This window comes from Apodemus sylvaticus, chromosome 11, assembly GCF_947179515.1.
Source record: "Apodemus sylvaticus chromosome 11, mApoSyl1.1, whole genome shotgun sequence".
Taxonomy (NCBI): Eukaryota; Metazoa; Chordata; class Mammalia; order Rodentia; family Muridae; genus Apodemus; species Apodemus sylvaticus.
In genome coordinates, this window is record NC_067482.1 from 69,065,503 (window position 1) to 69,087,098 (window position 21,596).

The 21,596-nt window shown below is 40.9% G+C and overlaps 1 protein-coding gene across 9 annotated transcripts in view; it reads left to right on the forward strand.

Moving 5' to 3' along the window:
• Positions 1 to 19,687, forward strand: part of Bod1l1 (biorientation of chromosomes in cell division 1 like 1) — a 56,035-nt gene extending 36,348 nt beyond the window's left edge. For 4 of the 9 annotated variants that reach the window (XM_052199657.1, XM_052199664.1, XM_052199665.1 and 1 more), the window contains 13 exons: positions 439 to 530; positions 1,626 to 1,689; positions 3,109 to 3,188; positions 7,128 to 7,206; positions 7,526 to 7,602; positions 8,378 to 8,453; positions 8,538 to 8,572; positions 9,840 to 9,912; positions 12,348 to 12,397; positions 12,534 to 12,615; positions 13,131 to 13,296; positions 15,484 to 15,624; positions 18,464 to 19,687. In XM_052199657.1, coding sequence (XP_052055617.1) covers positions 439 to 530; positions 1,626 to 1,689; positions 3,109 to 3,188; positions 7,128 to 7,206; positions 7,526 to 7,602; positions 8,378 to 8,453; positions 8,538 to 8,572; positions 9,840 to 9,912; positions 12,348 to 12,397; positions 12,534 to 12,615; positions 13,131 to 13,296; positions 15,484 to 15,624; positions 18,464 to 18,581 — 1,133 coding nt within the window. In that variant the 3' untranslated portion in view covers positions 18,582 to 19,687. The remainder of the gene's footprint in view (positions 1 to 438; positions 531 to 1,625; positions 1,690 to 3,108; positions 3,189 to 7,127; positions 7,207 to 7,525; positions 7,603 to 8,377; positions 8,454 to 8,537; positions 8,573 to 9,839; positions 9,913 to 12,347; positions 12,398 to 12,533; positions 12,616 to 13,130; positions 13,297 to 15,483; positions 15,625 to 18,463) is intronic. The other 5 variants (XM_052199659.1, XM_052199658.1, XM_052199660.1 and 2 more) reach the window with 5 other exon arrangements.
• The last annotated feature ends 1,909 nt before the right edge of the window (positions 19,688 to 21,596 follow it).

A 21,596-nucleotide genomic window follows, 5' to 3' on the forward strand; every position in this document is an offset into this window, starting at 1 on the left:
TTGGTTACAAGCACATTGTCAGCATCCTGAATGCTAGCTTATCTCCAGGCAGCCCAGTTGTCACTTGCCACTTGCCTTGTGCCTGACCTCATTAGGCTGTGGTGCTTGCTGATCTGATGGCTGTGGTGCAGTTTGTCATGGGGATTCTTTGGACACCTAACACTGTTTGACTACAAAGCTGAAGGAAGAAGGCCTTGAACTCTGCTGTGTAAAACTGAGTTTTGTAGCACCGATCTTAATTCACATAACAGTGACAGACAGTGGGACTTCCCTATCAGCACTGTTCGGAGAATCCATCAACACTGATCTGAGCTGTTGCTCACAGTGCCTATGCCTAGCTGCTGTAAAGGGATGACTAGACAGTTTCCCCTGACTACATGTACAAACATCCGGAGGCTGGAGGTCAGGGATTTCATATGTTTTCTAATATGGTTTTAGTTGTTGTATTTACCATTTCAGACATATGCTGTGGTGGGAAAGACAGCGCAGGAGCTCTGAGCGGTTGCAGTGTTGAAGCAGACCCTCAAGAGGTATGTTCCTAGTTCACCTATGTGCTCATGTATTGTATGTAGGGTTTTCACCTAACATGAAGAAAGGTGGTAGAAAGGCTTTCTTTCCTTTTGTGGTTTTGGATTTTGACTGGCTCTCTGAAAGCTTCCTGTATGATTTGGTTATATTTGCTCTCCTCCCAGTCGTCCATCTTCCCGTATGTTCCTACCCGTCCAACTCTGTTGTTGCTGTTGTTTTTTAAGCTCTTTAAAACCAATTCGTGCTGCTCAAACACTATTTTTTTTAATATTTTTATTTTCTATATTCTTTGTTTACATTCCAAATGATTTCCCCTTTCCCAGATCCCCCCTCCCCATATGTCCCATAAACCTTCTTCTCTCCACCCATTTTCCAATCACCTCCCTCCTTTTTCTCTGCCCTTATATTCCCCTCCAATGCTAGATCAATCCTTTCCAGGATCAGGACCCTCTCCATACTTCTTCATGGGAGTCATTTGTGCCTTCAGTATTCAGAACTTCTGGGCTAATTAATATCCACTTATCAGCGATTGCTTTCCATGTGTATTCTTTTGTGATTGGGTTACCTCACTTAGGATGATATTTTCCAGATCAAACCATTTGCCTAAAACATTTTGTGAATTCATTGTTTCTAATTGCTGAGTAGTATTCAATTGTGTAAATATACCACATTTTCTGTATCCATTCCTCCTTTGAAGGACATCTGGATTCTTTCCAGCTTCTGGCTATTATAAATAAGGCTGCTATGAACATAATGGAGCATGTGCCTTTATTGCATGCCGGGGAATCCTTTGGGTATATGCCCAGGAGAGGTATAGTAGAATCCTCCGGAAGTGTCATGTCCAGTTTTCTGAGGAACCACCAGACTGATTTCCAAAGTGGTTGTGCCATCTTACAGCCCCACCAGCAGTGGAGGACTTCAAACACTATTTCTTTATATAAGTTAGGTGGATGTTAGAGTCCTGTGTATCATTTGTGCCTGCTTACCATTGTAACACTTAGGTACTGTATCTCTGTTAAGTGGTCAAATGCACCCTTTTTAAATGACTGGATCCAGCCAGACCCTGCTGCCTGTAACATGGTCATTCTTAATTCCAGGTTGAAGAGGAAGAAATATGTAAAAGAAACAGAAAGCAGGATTACTCCTCAGAAGAAGAACTAGGTATTCCTATGTGCTTCTGTTTTAGATGTCAGAAAAGTTATTCTTACTTAATAACGTGGGGCAAGGAAATAATTCATAAAGATAGTAACTTTTTATTACTTCATAACGTTTGAGGCTAATTGGAGACACCAATAGGATCTTTTCAGACTTGGATGCAGATATGAAACTATTTCCTACAGAAAACCCAACTTGTGGACATCTCACAAATCTCTGTAATGGGACCAATGACCCGGCCAGACAACAGTGTATGCTGGGATTCTCTTATGGGCAGATAATGGGCAGAGATAGTGAGGCACACATGATAATACCGCTGCCTCATCCTGTTGATAACATGGCCTATCACAGCCATAGGATAGAACTTTCTACAAGAGTGGAAGTCTTTCATTGTTACTGGCTACTAGCTGCTAGAAGTCGTTGAGCATTTGGATATGGTCAGTGTGAATGAAAGGCTGAATTGTTTTCGTTAATATTTTTTTGGTATATTAGATAATATGGGCCATAGTAACAAATCTATAAATACACAATGACACAGCACCATGAAGTTTTCTGTCTTAATGCTGAGCCTGATACCATGGACCTGGAATCTCACCTTTTCAAGAGACTGAGCAGCAGGACATAAAGACTAGGCCTAGCTGGGCTACAGCGTAATACTGAAACACATGTTGCTAGTGGCTGCCATATCAGAAATTTCCTGACACATAGTAGAAATTTATTAAATACAAGTAAATGAACATATAGAAAGAATACATTTTCTCCTATTTAATTAGATGCATGTGGTTATCGTGTGGTAGTAAATTGAATTCATATTTTATATTCAGATATAATTTATGGTACTCTATTTAATATAGGCCCAGTTTATCTTCATAGTATCTAGTGAGTAGAGGGTAAAGCTCTGAGAGGTTTACTTCATTTCCTCTAGCAAAACTGCTCACACAGCCCAGGTCTCAGGCTCTGTGCCTCTTGGATGGAACTTATTCAAGAAAGCAAAGTTGCATTGTCTCTGGGACTCCAAGCACCCGGCCCTTCTCTAGACTCAGGGTGTCCTGTGAGCTTCTTGGTTGTTGTTTTGTTTTGCTTTTTGTCTTTGAGGCAAGGTTTGAAAAGTAGCTGAGAGTCTCCCTGAACTCTCAATACTCCTGCATCCATTCCTGAGTTCTGGGGAAAACTGTCCTAGGTTCTCAGAGTTAAGTTATCATTCCCTGATAACATTTGGAAGTTTTGGTGGTTTGGTTTGGTTTGGTTTATGTTCCCTTTCTTCAGCAAGCCAACAAATCCCATAACATTTTGAAAATATTTAGAATAACTTTTGACTTTAGTGTATCATAGACCAAAAAAAAAGTCTGCTCTCCTAAAATAAAACTGTATTTCAGTTTCAGTTACTTTTTGTTCTTTTGTGATTCTGTCCACACTGATTTACAGATGATAGCCCAGATGTCCTGGATTCCAGAATAGAAACAACACAGAGACAGTATTCTGAGACTGAGCCACAAGACACAAAGGTATTTTTCTGCTAATTGGTTTTAAGTTTGGAGGTAGCCGAGTTGCATCATTTTGAAAATTTATCATTTTTATTCTGCTACATTATGCTTCTGACAATAATCAGCTTATTATAAAAGATGGAATATGAAAGTTATATATAATGCTTGCTTATTATTTTGCTCAATTGTCTTACTTATTTCTCAAGGTTTTCAGGTGTTTTCTTCTGGCTTGCAGTTTATCGTAGAAGTACGTGCACTAGTGGCGATGCGTATTAACTGTTGATGTGCTGCCTCTGATTACGTTCTGCCCCAAGTCTGACAGGCCCAGATCAGCACTTCCCCACTGCTCCAGGGAAGCAGCCTGTGGCTGCTTGCCTTACCTCTGTTCTCCTTCCTGCTGTCCCAGATTTGCACACTTCCTATGTGTGCTTCTTGAGTGGTCTCTGAGCCTTTTCTGAGACTGGCTGTTCTTTATGGCCTCTGTCTCTCTTATCCATGTTATTTTTCTCTCCCTAGTTCTATGCAAATATAAAAGCTGGCTAAAGCAGTTCTCCTTGTGTCCACAAGGACTGGTGAACTAAATAAAAAGAAAAGACTTAACAGCCAAAGAAAGAAAAGTGGCATAGTACCATGAATTTCAGTTGAGCTTTGCCTGGCAAAGAAATAGGCTTTTAACTCATTCCTCATTGCCCTGTTCACAACTAGGATCATAAGACAATAAACACTCTAAATGAAGGAGAAGCAATTTAAAGAAACTTTATTTCCCCTCAATTTAATGTAAGCTTTTAAATAATTTATTTAAATCTAATACCTCAGAGATAGAGTATTTCGTTAGTGTACATAGAATCTTGAGCTCCATCTTCAGTCCTTTAACATAAAAAAGCATCCATAGGTAATATTTTCTATATTTTCAGTGTTTTCCTACACAGAAGCTATGTTCAGAAGCTACTTAACATATTTTACAGTAATAGTGATCAGTAAATTAGGTGGGGGTGGGGGATTTTACCATTCCTAAGACAGTTCATGAAGTAAGGATTTATCACTTTTAGAAGCAATAAAGTCATTATCAAATTGGTATGGCAAAACTAAAAAAAAAAAGATAAAAATTGGATTTGAAAAAACCCCAGGCACCAGAAAAGTGGAAAACAGAGAATAAAAATGAGTTCACACTAGTCCTGAGGAGCTGGTAGAGTTCTTGAGAGACCTAGTGCTTGTTCTCAGACAGTCATCCCCTAACATTCCGTCCCAGCCATGAAGACTGGGCAGCATCCTCCCACATCCCTGGGTGTGAGTAAACACCAGCTGAGTCTAGGTTGGAAGTCACTCTCTATATATCCTGAGTATTAATGAGGACATAGTCAAAAGCTTTGCTCTACAGACAGCTGTGCTCTCAGGTGGGCAGACCTTCCACATTCTAAACCCATGCCCTCCAAGACCAAACGCATAAAAAGCTACTAGAATATTTAAAAAGTGACAACAGCGTTTTAATTCTCTTTTTTTTTTTTAAATTATTCTATGTCTTGGTACTGGTCATATAGTCGTTTCAAGGTCCCCAGGGAAAGCTGGGTATTCCAGAGGTAAAGGGACTTGGGAATGACCCATGGGTTTCAGCATCATGTGATTAGATTTGTCATTAAGTGAACTTGCAGGCTCTCTTAGCCTATTCTTAAATGCAGTGACCTTCCACTCTGGATACCCTAGGACTCCTTTAAGCGGAACATTCATCGTGTAATCACACACAGATAAAGACTGCCTGAGCTCACTGCTATTGCTGGAGATAACACAAGCTTCTTGCCATCCTCGTTACCAGGCAGGAAGAATCTGCCTCAAAGTAGGCCAAAACCACAAATATGTGGAAAGACTGAGATGTGGTGTGATGCACATGTGTTTTGCTTTGTTTGATACTTAATTAAGTTCCTGAAAAATGGACCAGTAAGATGTAGAGGGAAGGAGGGAGGGAGGGAGGGAGGGAGGGAGGGAGGGAGGGAGGGAGGGAGGGAGGGGGAGAGAGAGAGAGAGAGAGAGAGAGAGAGAGAGAGAGAGAGAGAGAAATAAGCTTATTTATTTCCCTAAAGGGGAGAGAGAGAGAATACGTTTATTTATTTCCCTAAATATTATTGTTTCTTTATGGTAGAAAACACTCAACATTGTATTTTCCAGTTTTTAATACAATGTATTGCTGGTATTTGTAGTCATGCTACTGTGTAGTAGAACCAGAACTGGATTTCCTATTACTTAGCAATCATTGACCAATCAAAAGATACTTTCAAAAGTGCATTGGAAATATATACATATATATTCCAATCTCTTTCCTACTCACCCAGAAACAAATTTGTTTTAACCTATTAAGTTCAATTTGTACTGCCCATATATTCTTGGATGGGTGGCCTTAGACCTACCAGGGGCGACAATTTAAAGAAAACTGTCTCTCCCTCACTCTGAAGCTATCAGTTGCCAATGGTTCCTCAGCTAGAGCTGGGACTTCATACCTACTTTCTCTCCATGCTGGGATTTAATTGGGCCTCAGCTTGCAATATAGGGTTTGTGTCTACTGTCACCATCACTGTGAGTTTCTGTGTGCAGCTTCCCTGCTTTGTCCAAAGGACAGTTTTTATTGTATTCATCCTCCACTTGTGGCTCTCACAGTATTTTGCCCCTGTGATGATCTCTGAGCCTTAGGGAAGAGGGCTATAGTATAGATAGCGAATTTAGGGCTAAGCATACATCAGTGTTTTATTTTCTGTACCTTGGCCAGTTGTGGGCCTCTGTGTTAATCCCTGTGTTAAATAAAAGCTACTCTAATTAGGGTTAAGAGATGCATTTATGAGTATAGCATTAAGTCACTAGGAGTCATTGAATACTGTGTTTATTTAGCAGAAATTGCATGAAACCTGGAAGAACTAGGTTTGCTCTAGTCACAAGTTCTTGGTCCAGAAAATATTTGAAGTGTGAGTTTCTTTTTGCTGAGTGGGACTTTACTCAGAAAGTGGTTACACCTGTGGGCATGTCTGGCTAGCCTAGTTGTTACTGCAGCTTTCAGGGTTCACTTGCTGTCTTATGCTCAAAACTTTTGTCAACTACTGGTGCATAATCTAACTGCTAGAGATTACTACTCTAAATTAGTTCAACTAAATCCCCAGATGTTCTTTTTGACATATTCCCTCTTTCTCCTTCCCTGTACCCTTCTCCTCTACCACTCCGTAAAGAAATGCTATTTATAGTAGTTCTTCCTTTGGAGTTTGTCTTAAGTTCACAAAGGACATTTTGTAGGAAGAAAAATAAAATCAAACCTAACCTTGCTATTTTGTATCTAAATCTGCTTTTCTGCCTTCAGTTTTTGTTATCTTCTTTTAACAGTTCCAGTAACTTCAATAATGGTTGTATTTAAAAAAAAAAAAAAAAAAAAAAAAAAAAAAAAAAAAAAAACATTGATTAAACTATTCTAAGTGTCAAATAGGAACTTGTTATTGAAACTTTTGATCATTGACCAATCAAAAGATACTTTCAAAAGTGCATTGGAAATATATACATATATATTCCAATCTCTTTCCTACTCACCCAGAAACAAATTTGTTTTAACCTATTAAGTTCAATTTGTACTGCCCATATATTCTTGGATGGGTGGCCTTAGACCTACCAGGGGCGACAATTTAAAGAAAACTGTCTCTCCCTCACTCTGAAGCTATCAGTTGCCAATGGTTCCTCAGCTAGAGCTGGGACTTCATACCTACTTTCTCTCCATGCTGGGATTTAATTGGGCCTCAGCTTGCAATATAGGGTTTGTGTCTACTGTCACCATCACTGTGAGTTTCTGTGTGCAGCTTCCCTGCTTTGTCCAAAGGACAGTTTTTATTGTATTCATCCTCCACTTGTGGCTCTCACAGTATTTTGCCCCTGTGATGAATGGATGCAGGGTTACATTTGAAAATGAAGCCTCTGGTCTTGTCAACTTCCCTACAGGAAGAGAACTCTGGCGATCTGGAGGAACGCTCCTCAGTCACTTCAAAGACAAACAGCAGCACTGGCCTGGAAGACAGAGGTGAGTGAAAGCCCTCCGTGAGCTGAGTCATGTGCGGGCCCCAGGCCTCCACCAAGCCTCCCTCGTCTGCTGGAGAGTCCTGGTGCCATTTGCTCCCTCCGTCCAGCACAGAGGCTCGTGCTTACCAAGTCAGGGGTTGTTTAAGTCGCATCCTCTTCTCAGGGTGTGTTCTTAGTTAACTGGAGTTGGGTTTATTGGTTTAATTATGGACATATGCAAATGAAGCACGCATGTGTGTCTGGAATGGTGCTGCTCCTCTGAAGCATGGTGAAAGCTTACCTGGTCGCCAGCCTGGCACTGAGCCCTGCCTTCTCCACAGATGAGCTCAGCAGCAGTGAGGGTACAGGTGACAAGGCTGAGCCGAGTGAAGATGATGGCAGCGTCAAGTCACAGGAGGTGAGAACCGCGTTTCATATTTATTCTCTCAAAATAACTTCCAAGTGTGTCATGTGTCTCTGCGTGAGTTTTTCATAAGTACATTTTTAGCTGTTCTTAATGCACCAGGACACTGTTTTAAACACTGTGCTTTATTAATATCGTTCTGATTAATTTTGTTCACTTGGTGAAACCTAATTATGTCATCATTCGATAGGGTCAGTCCAACATTTTGCCAGGGGCAGTGTCAGGTTCCTGGCCTTGCAGTGTAGCGCTGCAGAAGGAAATGGGAGCAGCTTCAGGAGACTGAGCGAGCGCAGTGAGGCAGAGTCGGGCTTCCCAGGAGGTAGCAGCTTCCCCATGCCAGCCATGTCTGCGTCCAGCCCATTCAAGGAGACAGTTAACTCAGACCTCTAAATCCCAAAGCAGCCATTGCTAGTTTACCAACTCTTTAATGGTTTCTTGTGAGAAAGTCACTAGGTTTTTTTTTGTTTGTTTGTTTGTTTGTAGGAGATAACATTTGACCACAAGTAGCTTAAACCAAATCCCAGACATAATTCTTGTCTGGGACAACACACACTAAACGTATGTTATTCCTGTGGGACTCTGGATTCATAGGACTGTCAGTACTCACTAGGCAAGGGGACTATATACAGTGAGAAGAAACACAACTCTATAACCTAATTGTGCCTAAGCTGGGCTTCATTCCTATTATTAAGGGAACGCTGAATTGATTCAAGGGAGGGTAAATTATTCTTTTATTGATGGGGATTTTTTTCTTTCATTTCCCTCTTAGGATGATCAGCCAATAATTATTAAAAGGAAAAGAGGAAGACCTCGCAAATACCCTACAGAAACAGCCTTTAAATCAAGTAGGTGTTAGGCATATCTTCAAGTTATCCGCAAGAACTTTCTAAACTGACCTTCTAAGTAAATTTTTACTTTTATTTTTTTAGAAGAAGACTCCAGAACAGAGACTGACATTAACACTGTAAGTAATTGTAAAAGATGGGAAAAGAACTATTCAAATATTTGCTCCTGGCCTATGAACAGCTCATGTTGTAACCTACTTTGTATTATTTTACAAAGTAGTTGGGCTAGCCATTCAGATAATGCCTGGATTAGTAGTATTTTCCTATGGACAGAGTTCCGATAACTGTTTGTAAATCGATTCCATCCACACCTAGGAGTGCACGTGTCTAAAATTAAAGAGCCTCGGTTAAGATAGAGAAGAAGTTAACTGTTGTACGTGGTTTGAGTGGAAACTTTTCAAGGGAAGCTTCTGATGGCCTTTGCTGCCTTACGATTTTCTCTTGAATTGTGTTTGTACTCAATATGCACTAGTTTTAGTGCAGGGGAACCATCATTGTTATTTGTGTAGGTGTGGGTATAGTATGTGCACATGTTCATGTAGGAGCGCACAGTGAATGCATGTGTGTGTGTGTACATGCACACATGAAGGCCAGAGGCCAATATCAGGTGTCTGCCTTATAACTCTCCACCTTAGTTTTTGAAGCAGGGTCTCTCAGTTAACCTGAGATGTAAATAGGTTGGCTGACCAATGGAATCTACCCATCTCTCCTGCCAACTCTCAGTCACAAATGTGATGTTCTGCACCCAGATTTTTACATGGCTGCTAGGATCTCAACATAGGCCTGTGGAACAGGCATGTTATTAATTCAGCTGTTTTCCAGTTAGTGCTACTTTATCTCTTTGACTGTTCTTATCTTTGACTCTGGAGTAAATATCTAGTGAAATCATTATATGAGGATTTAATTCCCTGTACTTAAATGGCAATGAGCAGTGGCTTAGAAAACATCACTTTGGATGTAAACATTAGCTTTGCCACATACTCCCAGACCTGTGACTCATGGCCAGTCATATATAATCCTCCAAGACAACTTCCTTGACTATGAAGTAGTATAGTACTGTAGCACCAGAGTGCTTCTCTCTCAGTACTGTAAGGCTGCAGAAGTGGAGACCCACATGTGAAATGACTAACTGACCTCAGGGAAAGCTGGCAGCTTAGATCATAGTTCACCACTGTGGCATTCAGTCTCCAGAGATGCACCAAGATGGGGAAGACTCATGTCAGAGATTGGTCAGAAGCATGGGCAGCTACACTTGCTAGCTCTGTTTGACTAGCCACAGGAAATACATCCCCATTATTCTGATTATGTAATAAAGGCCTTAAAATTTAGTTGTCTTACTATATAATAATGACAAACTGTTCTTATTTTTTGCTCATTTAAACTTAGGTAGAGCAATCTTCACCTAGTGACAAACTGAAAGTCGTCAGCCAAGCAGGTATGTTCCAAGTCAGCCAAGCAGGTATGTTCCAAGCATCCCTCTGCCTGTGCTCTAAGGAGGGGCTGTTGTTTCAGTTCATGTGCAAGAACTTCAAAGAGTGGCTTTTCTAACTAAATAAGACCTTTTTTCTACTTAAGAAGGGAACCTAGCCTAGCTGTTAGGGGAGATTTAACAATTTTGTTGTTTCTCAATGAAATGAGTTAACTTTTGGTTTAAAAAGAAAGTTATATATACTTACTGTTTTTTCTTTAGTCTGCATTTGAGTCTGGGACACTGTCATTGCAGGACAAGGCAGTAGAAAGGAAAATAGTGAAGGCTGGAGATAAATGTAGCACAGTATCCAAGCTGTGGTTTGCTGCGTTTGTGCTGAGATAAGACAGAGCAAGGAGTTCTTTGGAGCTCTGTTACCATGAAGGTAGAGGCTCATTGCAACAACATAATGAGCTCAGAGGAGTAACGTAAGAGAAGCCCTGTGTGCCTTACAGACTGAGATCTGTAAAGATAGAATTATTTCAAGTATCTTGTCCATTCCAAAGAGAGAGAAAAAAATTCCAAAATGTTAATAATGGTTGCCCCTGGATAGGAGGCTAATAGAAGTATTACTTATTATTTAGTCTATCTTTGCCAGATTTTTAACAGTTTGTACATTTTAATCTCATAGCTTAAATGAAAGAAAGCACTATCAGTGGGTTTAAAGGATTGACAATATACAAAAAAGATGACTATGACAGCTGTTCGTGTAAATAGGTAACACAGCTTGGGAAATCATACAGTCTGGTCATCAAGACACAGCAAGCACAGAAGCCTATGTACTGGGTTTGCATGCCTTATTATAGAAGCTTTGCATTTTGCTTCATTTTTTTCTTGTCTCTTAGTAAGTTAAGGTTGTTTTGTTGGTTTGGTTTGGGATTTTTGTTTGCTTTGGGGCATAGGCTTTTATTTTTGTTTGCTAAGGGAAGAAGAAGGATTCTGCTTTCAGTATGGGTTTTTTTGGGGTTTTGGTTTTTTTCAAGATAGGGTTTCCCTGTGTAGCCCTGGCTGTCCTAGAAGTCACTCTGTAGACCAGGCTGGCCTCGAACTCAGAGGCCTGCCTCTGCCTCCCAAGTACTGGGATTAAAGGCATGCACCACTACCACCTGGCTTCAATATAGTTTTTAACCTGAATTTGTTATAGAATTTTAAATCCATACAGTAAGAAATCTTTATACATTGAACTCACTTTAAAGATTCTGATCTATGTGATCATGTGGTGGCTTTGCTTTTTTGTTATTTTCTGACTCTGGGAAATGATGACCAGCTTAGGTCAGACTTTGATATTATTGAATTTATAATATCCTTTTCCTGTTCACTAGTGTAGTGAAACTTCAGAAAAAAGACAGTACTGCTGTCTTCATCTCTGATGAGGAGTGCTTTGAATCCCCCTCCCCCAAAAAAGTGCTTTTGAGTTGAGTACTTGCCCATAATTTTATATTCAAATAATATACTACCTAACCTTTATTTTCCTTATAATAACATGTTCTCATAAATTTATAAAATCTACATCAGACAAATGTTTAAAGAGTAAAGAATAGTCTACCAATAGGCTTATAATGTATTTGTTTTTGTTGTTTCTATGGAGTGTATGTATTTGAAGTAAAAAGTCCAAATACTACTCTGCTTATTAATTATATGACTGAACAAAGTATATATAAACTTAGTTACTCAAGCCTGATTATTTTCAAACTGTAAACTGAAGTTGAAATATTTATAGAGCAATACTGAAACTTAATAGAATCATCTCTAATCAAAAACCTGAAATGCTTCAGAATCTAAAACCTTTCCAATATTGACATGATAAACTAGAAAGTTCTATAACACCTGTGATGGTTTGCACTCAGGATACAGACGCACTAAAAATATTGTATAGTATTTCTTTCTGGTAATGCGAATGAGGTATATATGAAATATATGTGTATTTTATGTCTGCTCTTTTAATATGTATATAAGAGAGTAGGGCAGGGTACTATACTTGTCTACATGCATATCTGTACTACATGTGGAGACCAGAGCAAAAGCTTGGGCGTTGTCCTCAGGTATGCTATCTGCCTCCTTCAAGACAGGGTCTCCTATTAGCTTAGAATCACCCATTGGGCTAGAAAGGCTGGCCATGAGCCATGGAATCCCACACCTCCCCTCACCAGTCTTCTAGGCTTCTGAACTCTCAGAGGATCCTTTTGCCTTCAAGGCAGGCATTTTACTGACTGAGCTACCTCCCAGAATCCAAGTTCTATGTCAACATGTCACCTAGCTAAGATCTTTTATTATGATGTTTCTGATATTCCCAAATCTGGGGAAAAAAATCCTAAATAATGAATTGTATAACAGTGTATTAACCTTGGAATGATAACAGATAACAGGATAGACCTACTGTTGAAATTTAATTTTTGTGGGTTTTGTTTTGTTTTGTTTTTTTAAAGATGAGTTCAATAAAGAAACAGCCAACCTACAAGAAAAAAGTACAAGCAATGTAAGTGCTAGTTTTGCTTTGCTTTTGTTTTTGTTTTTGTTTTTGTTTTTTATCATCCAAACTTATCTTCTATAAATAAAGTTACTAATGCTCAGCCTTTCAATCACCTTTTCAACTTTACTGCTGTTGTTCCTAGGATGATAGCGAAGAAAAAACAGCGAGTATGTGTCAGAGAGGAAGAAAGTCCAAACGGTCTCTGACTTCATCTGATGATGCTGGTATGAATCTTCCCCCACCCCCTCTCTTTAGAAAACAGCAGGCCAATTCAAAACAAAAACAGTACAAAACAAACAGAGGAGAAAACCAAATAAGCCAAGAAACACATACATCTGTACATTGTTAATTACAGTCGTATTTCAAAATCACACTTTTTAGCCAATCTTTTTTGGATGAAGAAAAATCCAGCTGGGTGCAACTAGAATTAATGTTGCATAAATGTGTGTGAAATGACTCTAATCCCTGCCAGAAATGGCACATCCCAGATGCTTTTCTGAGCACATGTGAATTTTTTACAAATGCTGGCTGTGAACTGCATAAGTAAACTATCCCAAATGTGTTTGAGATTAAGGTAAACAGTTGTGAACTACAAGTACTGAAACCAAAAGGAAGTGGAAAACCACTTCTTCTGCTTCCAAGTTGCTAATATGCTAAGTTCTGCTCTGTGGCTGTCCTTTGGAAGTGTCTTTGGGAACTGTATATGTATAGTCCAGGTGTGACCCTTCTGTCTGAACAGAGTCCTCTGAGCCAGAAAGAAAGCGCCAGAAATCAGTTTCTGAGACATCTGAGGACAAACAAGAGCAGGAGTCTGATGAAGAAGAGGAAGAAGAGGAGGAGGAGGAAGAGGAGGAGGAGCCCTTGGGAGCCACCACCAGATCAGCCAGCAGATCAGAGGCGCAGAGGTAATGGGCACAAGCAGGAGCCTTTAGAGGCCTTCGGCAGCTGCTCTGTCTGGAAGCAGCTCTTGGTGCCATGGGACTCTCTCAAAGCTGTTTTCTTTGCATGTTCTTGTCTTGACTGTCTCTACTCAGAATGTTTTCCCCTCAGTTGCTGGGGTTACTTTAGAGTCTTTGACTGACTTAAGTGCATGTTCGATGAAATTAGTCAGTTCTCTCCAGACAGTTTTTACGCATCTACTATCTCAGACAGTGTGTGCTGAGGACCATGAAGGAACCCAGAGGCCTATGCTGACCCTGATGAACTGCCTGAACGTATGTTCCCGTAAAGTATGTGCTCTCAAACCCTGATAGGGGTACAAGCCTTCAGGGAAACCAGATAGATGGTCAAATGTGTTTGACTTTTCTGCTTCTTCTGAGTCAATGTATGCAAAATCAAATGAAGTATTTTAGGTTTGGCGACATTCTAAAGGAAGGAAACTGGTTGTATATTTAGCCACCGGAGTCCGCCCCAGACCCTCCATATTGGTTCACCCACTGAGCACTTAGGGATGATGTGTGTGGTGCTGCACAGGTCTCTCGAGAGGTCACCACTGTCTTCCATTTCAGTGTTATTCGTACACTGTTGGTCTGGGCATAATCTTCTATAATTTCATTCTCCAAAATTAATCAAAAAGGTCTGAAATGCTTACTTTGAAAGTATTACCATTAATACCTGTCACCATAATATAATAGTAATATAGTATGTTGTTTGTAAATGATTTAAAATCAGCCCATTTCTAAACCCTCTAAACATAGACATATTACCTCTGGTGACATAGCTTGATTTCTCAAAGAGTCAGATTTTAAATACAAAAGACAAAATCAAGGAGCTTTCATGGCTAAAGTTAAAATGGTGGAATGTCTTGGCTTTCGGAGGACGGAGAGGCGGAGAGGAGGAATGGGTGACCGAGCCACAAGCCCTACTGAAAGAAAGTGAGCACGCCCTGTGGGTGCACCACTAGGACCTTATGGACCTCTGCCACTCTTATGCTAAAAATCCTGGGACTCAACTACAGAAAGTTCATTAGCCTTTCTATCTTCCAGAGAGTATCTAAAAGTCACTAGCAGGCTTGCCTTTCAAAATAATAGCCAAAGTATATTATATACATGTATGGCATCGTTTATGATAAAGGAAATACATTTTTAATATATAGGTTAATGGTCATTTGAGTTACCAGTGTTGTCAAATTCTTTAGGAACATTTGATTTATCCAGACTCTTTTCTGTTTGGTTTAAATTTCTCAGCATTGGTTGGTTGGTCCCAAGGCTCTAGTGTCTTCATGGTTTCCCAGGTCCCCAGGGTCAGATGTGAGCTTTGTGATCCTCTTGTATTGCTAACCTTGGGTGCCTGAGTCACAGCACCTCCTCTGTGTTGGTCATGCTCTTGTGCATATTGTAAGGGCAGATGAACCTCTTCCCTGGCCTTCTCTTCCTGTGCACTAGAGATGCTAACCTCCCTATGACTTCTCCTCGATTGAAGTTCTACTCTTGGGCCTCATAATAATTCCCCTTAACTATTTGAGGGCAGTTTCCAGGGCCTTCTTCTTGTCCTGAGCTTTCTTGACATCTTATTAGTGTTTGTTCTCTAATCTATATCCTCTCTAAGAAACAAATTTTCCACACCAGATGTGGATCAAAAATCCAAAAGGGTTGTTCTGCTGATCTTATAGATACTGATACTCAGTATGCATCCAAACTGGAATTAATTCAGATTAAATTACAAACATAACATATACTGAATAAATCCTTTTTCTTCCTTCTCTCTGGAAGGTCTGCTTTTGTCTTAATCTGATTTCTGTCTTGTATAATTGACTACTTGGAGCATTTAGTGCTGTGAGTCATGCCTTTGGTGACCTTGTCCTCTTCTTCTGTTTTGATGGGCTCTTTGGTATCCTTGTCAGCCAGTATATTTACTATTTTTCAGAGTCATCTTCTTGATTGTGATAAAATATGCACAGAAAAAGCAAAGACAGTTTCCTGGAGGTAGAGTTTAGTCCTGGCTGACACCAAGGTCTTTACTAGCATTGATCAAGAGACCCAGCCCCTTTGATCCTGTGAGTCTCAGAGCTGTCTTGCCCGTCCTTTCTAGTAGCTCCCCAGACTAGAGAATCCCGTGCTACCATTGCCCAGTGTCTCTATAATGTGTTTCAGAAAGAATCATAGCAAGCCATCTACACGTGCAACATCCAAACTTGGCATCCCAGAAACAGTTTCTCCTAGAAATCGCCAAAAGTTAGCAAAAGAGAAGTTATCTACCAGCGAAAAAGTTAGTAAATCTCCCCCATTAGGAAGGTAAGTCCCTGCCTGCCCTTCAAGCTGTTTAATTCCCAAGTAATGCTTTTCCTATTTTCTTAAGGATATGTTTCACCAAATAGCTGTCTTGGGGGATCATGGGTTTCCAGAAATAGGAAAGCTTAAAATTAAAAGTGTCTTCAGTGGCTTTGCCATGGGACTCAGCCACACAGGCTTGTCCTTGACTCTCATGTACAAAGACTGAAGTCAGGAGTGTTTCTTCCCAAGTGATTGCATGTCTGGATGCTTAGTTCAGTCTGTACAACATGGTGAAGCATGTCACAGCTGAGTCACTTCTGTTTGAACTATTGTAGAGGTGACAAAACAAACACTTTCAAACAGCCACCTACAGCTTGCACCTTCCACCTCAGCTGGGTTCCCCTCTGCTTCCCACGGGCTTCCTTCTTTGCCTCTCCTGTGCTAAGGCAGTGGGTGCTCTCTGCCTGCCTGCCTCGGTGAGTCAGGCCCTTCCTCCATGAAGCCCTCTCCTTCAGGGCCTCCTATCTATCTGCTGCAGCCCATTCCCATCTCCTTCCTATTGCACCTGTAGTCAGCACTCAACAGTTAGGAATGGCAGGTGGCAGTGGTGTATAGATGGCCGAATTTTCTTCTCCCCCTCAACTGTTAAGTTTCTTCCTTGAGGTTGGGAACTTGTCTTCCTCTTTGTATATGGTAACATTCATAAGCAAAAGATGATTAAACTAATATAAAGATCATTTATGCATATTCTTACAGTGTTTGATCCTAATAGCACATTGTGGTCTCTTATGTGTCTTAGAAAGGAAGGAAATTCTCTCATTTCATCCTCATTGGATGAGATGAAATATTCATCCTGATTTTCTATGCGAGTGTCAGAGTATCAGGACAGTTTGGATGCACGTTTCTCAGAATTGAATGTGCAGAGGAATTACATAGTGGAGGTGCCAGTCGTGACTTATTAAGAGTTGGACCTGGGACTCTGCACTTCCAGCTGGCTTCTGGGTGTAAGGAAAGCGCTTGGCTTGGTCAGCCTAGCAAGCTCCCACAAGAGGAGAGAAGGAGCCTGACTCAGATTCTGCTTCCTGCTAACAGCTCAGCACAACACGGGCTCCTGCTGCACAGCAGCTCTCCTGTGAGTCAGTGTTCCGAGTGGCCAGGCTCCCATGACACAACTTGGCATGAATTACTAACAAACATCCCTTGGCTGTCCTCAGCTCATTCATAGGTAACCTATAAAAAACAAATCATTTGCAACACCATTCAGCTCAGTGTGTTTCTTTTACTGTCAGAATAAGCATGCCTTTGCAGCAGAAAAGTTGCATTTCTCTTTATCCTGAAGCTTTAGTTTCCAGTTCTTTAATTCATCAATAAAACATTGTATGTTTACCATATGATAAGCAGATATTAGAAGTATAGCCAGATAACATGTTTAATCTTTGCAATTGCCCAGAGAAATGCCTTTTCTAGTGACAGAAGTAGGTGTGTATAAGATTTTCAAACTTTTGATAGCAACCCACAGTTATATGTCTCACAATACAACTGATGCTCACATCCAAACTACTATAACAGACAAAATACTCACTAGTAAAACTTAATAGGTATAGTGACGTGGCATTTTCTGTCATCTGCTATTACCATTGCTTTAGAGTATTGGCTGTAATCTGCATTCTGAAAAGGCATGGCAGATAAGTTCTACTGGCTAGTGCTGTGTTAAAAGTCTAAAGCACTGTGTAGTTCCTAGGGAGGAAGCCATTTGCTCTTCTGGAAGGCTTCTCATAAGAGGGCTTTTGAACAGAAGTTGAAAAAAAAAATTAGTCAGCTGGATTATATAGGATGACTAGAAAAAAAAGAAAGAAATTGGTGTGTGGCTCAGTTGGTAGAGTGCTTACCTGGAAGGTATTAAGTCCTGAGTTGAATCCCTGGCACTGCATACACTGGGCATGATGGTGTATACAATGCAGTATCACTCAGAGGTGGGAGATCAGTTCAGACTTGTCATGTGCTGCATAGGGAGTTCAAGGCTTGCCTAGGCTAGCTACATGATACTTTATCTCAAAAAGGAATAAAAAGAAGAAAATCACTTGTTAAAATGTGGACAGGGACAACATTTTTGAACAAAGCAGTGCTTAGAAAGCATTGCAATTCAGAGTGCTGAAAGGAGAGAGCTGGTTGTGTAAACACATGCTCTGTGGTCTGATTATTTTGTCCTAGAAAAGTGGTTCTCAACCTGTGGGTTGCAGTTCCTGTGAGGGTCATGAATCAGATATGCTGCATGTCCGGGTATTTACATTATGATTCATGACAAAAGCAAAATTACAGTCATGAAGTAGCAATGAAATAATTTTTATAGTCAGGAGTCGCCACAAAATGAGGAACTGTATTAAAGGGTTTCAGCATTGGGAAGGCTGAGAGCCACTGTCCTGGAAGCACAAGAAAGCCAACAAGGGCTTATATGTGTGGGGATGGTGACCTGGCTGAGTCAGCTCCTGTGCTCCTCTAAACCCTTCCTGCTATGCAAGCTGGCTTCTCTGGTACTGCTCTGAACATGAGTTGACTGTCAGATGCTTGGCTGCACTCCTGCTCGTTTGTGCTAGTTGTTTCCAGTGGGGTCTGTGTGTGTGTCCATAGAAAGGAGGTATAGGAAAGATGCTAACAAGGCCAAGGTCAGTACCTCAGGGTGGCAGGACTGGCACAGAGTGCAGGCCTCTATGTGCCTCCTCCAGAGCACTGACTGATCTGGTCAAGCTTCTGGTATTAAAGACTGGGTTTTTCCCTCCAGGGGACTGTTTTAAAGACTCCCAGGTTATTTGAAGCAACTGATTTTAACTCTCCTCATTGCCTTGGCTTTGGCTCAATACAGATCAAAGGCACAGCTCTCCCCTTCTGTCAAGCGCAAGAGAGAAGTCAGCCCTCCTGGAGCTCGAACAAGAGGCCAGCAGAAAGTAGACGAAAACCCTGTGAAAAAGGCAAAGCGGTAATGCTGGCTCCAGCCTTCTGAATAACAACCCAATGGAGAGAAAATGGACAGGTCTTGCCCCATGGGCTTTTTCTTTTTGAAAAACAAGAAAAGGATCTGCATGTGCTATAAGTTCCTAGGTGTGAGCTTGATCATTTTATGTTTAAACAGCTTTATAAACCATTGTTCACGGATGGTATTATGTACATTCGCTTCAGATAAAGGAAGAGAAGTTTACTTTGTACCTGAACTCAGCAAAGTAGTTGTATATTTTAACAGCGGAAATTGGGGTTTCCAATGGACCAGGAATGCAGTCCTTCAAGCCCATCAGACACCAGGCTGCCCGTGGGGATCTGTGTATAGTATATAAACATGTAAAAACAGGCTGTATTTTACTCAATGTATGATGCTAATCAATGAACACTTTATTTATTTTACAGAGAAATCTTATCTGTGAACTTTACTATATATCTGTTTATTTTATTTTATTAATTTTTTTTTTAATAAAAAGAGGGTTTTTAATGCTATGCAGTCATTAGTAGAAGAATTCTGGGACTCCTAGTGCCCTGTCTGCCTATGGCCTGGCAGGAAACAGAAGTTCACGCATGCGTCCAAGTAAAATAGGTTAGCTGAAGAACAGACTCTGCTGCTTCCGTCCACGGCCACGACTATTTTGTCCTTCGATTACCCTTGCCCCTGTGTCTCTACCTGCCAGCCCCATTACCATAAATTACCTGATTCAGGTAAAGTCACATCCATCACTGCAGGCAGCACCCTCTGGGTTCATCCTTTTCCTCTGTGTTTGCGCCAAGCCTCTCCCACCATCTCCATAGTCTGTTCAGTGCAGAGAAGTGCTTGCAAATGAGATTGCTCCAAGCAGGCAGCTTCAGGAGGCCGCGCTGTTTCATACAGTTCTTTTGGGAGAGAGACTGGTGTTATAGCCAGATTCTTTTCTAAACATGACTTAACTCCCATAGTGAACAAACTGTCTTACTTACATTTTTCATAAAATAACGTTTTCTTAAGATTGGATCTGTTTCTTGCAATGATATGATGAGTTGCCAAATGATTGAGATTTTAAATGCTCTGTTCATATTCTTGTTTTATAATTAAAATTTACATTCATTATGTGTAGGATTTTTATTGTTTGGGGTTATGTTTTTTTGTCCTTTTTTTTTCTTTGACTTTTTAAATTTTTTTATTTTATTGTTTTGGCTCTTGTAAGGTGGATATTCTTGTCATTTTGCATTGTTTCTTACTGAAATTTTATATATAAATTATAAAATGTTTCCCTAAAACTGGAGTGACAAGAATTTTTTTCCACATGTCTTAAAAGCCAGTGCGGTTAGAAGTGAGACTGAAAGCCAACCGTCCTGCTTACTAGAGTAGCGATGTTAGGTGGATTGTTCATTAATAGTGCACACCTGAACACGAGCTCACTGTGAAGCCATAGAGAGGGAGCTTGGTCTGTGAGGAAAAGCTGCCTTCTAGTAAATGTGCAGTCGAGCAATAAACCCCCCTCGTCTGTGCTCCGGTGGAGAAGTCAGTCCGCTGCCTCTTAGTTACTTCCAGTGATTCTGAAGCCCAGGTAGAAAAAAGAAATGAACCTTTTACAAGAGTGAAGAAGCAGCTCGAAGTCATGATTTGATACTGACAGTATTAAGCAGTGTGGAGGAGCTCAGAGCATGAGACATCCTGGTAGTCTAGGAATCCCAAGGACTACTCCACTCCGGGGATTAAAGGTGTGTCCGTGGTTGAGACTACTTAATTGCTCTTTTAGGTGGTTGTAGTCCCATCCCCACCATCCATACCTCCAATTCCGAGGGATCTGATGTCTTCTGACCTCCAGCATAAAGAATGTTCATGCTGTACATAAATGCATGTATGCATGTAAGCAAAACACTCGTACACATAAACATAAAAAAAATACCCAACGCAAAATTCCTGTGGCTTTCTCCTACAAACCCACTATAAAACAGAGATCGTCTCCAGCTCTCATTTTTCTGGGCTTAACATTGCCACTACCCTACTTCGTCAGAAGCCTTGTCCACCGGCTGCTCCATCACAGAGCCATAAATCAGTCAAAGGTAGTAGAGTGCCCATGCCTGAAGATGGCAGGGTGTTGTGACCCCGAGGACACCTTGCTTGGTCTGGACTCTTAGCCTACCACTGTTCTCCATCTCTGTTTCTGGCCTTTCTCCAGCTTAGCTCTCATCATCTAGGTTTCCTACATACCAGACCCTAGTAACATTCGCCCTAAGAAGGAATGGCCTACAGGTAGCAACGCTCTCCTAATGAGACCTCCCTCTCAGAGTGACTTGATGCAAACTGGAAACCACACTGGTCTCTGAGCCCTAATCCAGAAGGGTGTTTCCTTTGCCTGTGGAAAGGAGGTGCTGAGCTTTCTGCAGAGGCACCCTGCCCTCAGGACCAGCTGGAGCAGAGCTTCCCCCCAGGCGCCTTTACAAAAGATGGAAACCCCACTCATTTGAGATCCAATGAAAGAATACTAAGAAAGGCCAAAAAACAGTTTGCTGCTGCTGCTGCTGCTGCTGCTGTTGTGTTTATTGTCATCCTTGATGCAACAGCACGTTACTTGTTCTAAAAGTCACTGGCCAATCATCTTTAAACCTACACTACAGACTCAGGATAAGGAGGAGTCACAGCAGGCATCTTTCCACCAAGACCACCATTCTAGGAAGTAGACGTCTGTCTAGGAGTGTGTGTACGCCAGGGACGCATCACCAACCTAAGGCTTCAGTCGTGGCCGTAACAATACAGAGATACATCTACAGGACACAGCAAGGGACAAAGCACTAATTCCTGGCCAGCTTTGTAGTTCAAGTTTTAAATGTTCCAAGCAAAGTTGGATCTAAAGAAAAGAGCATTTTTGAAGTTGAGATGGGTAGACAACTGCCATTTTTATCACCACATCAAATTTTTAGAAACTGGCTGGGAGGACAGAAAATAATGATATAAAATACTGGTTCTAGGAGATGTGCTTCACCAAGTCTTACTAGACATTCCATGTACACAC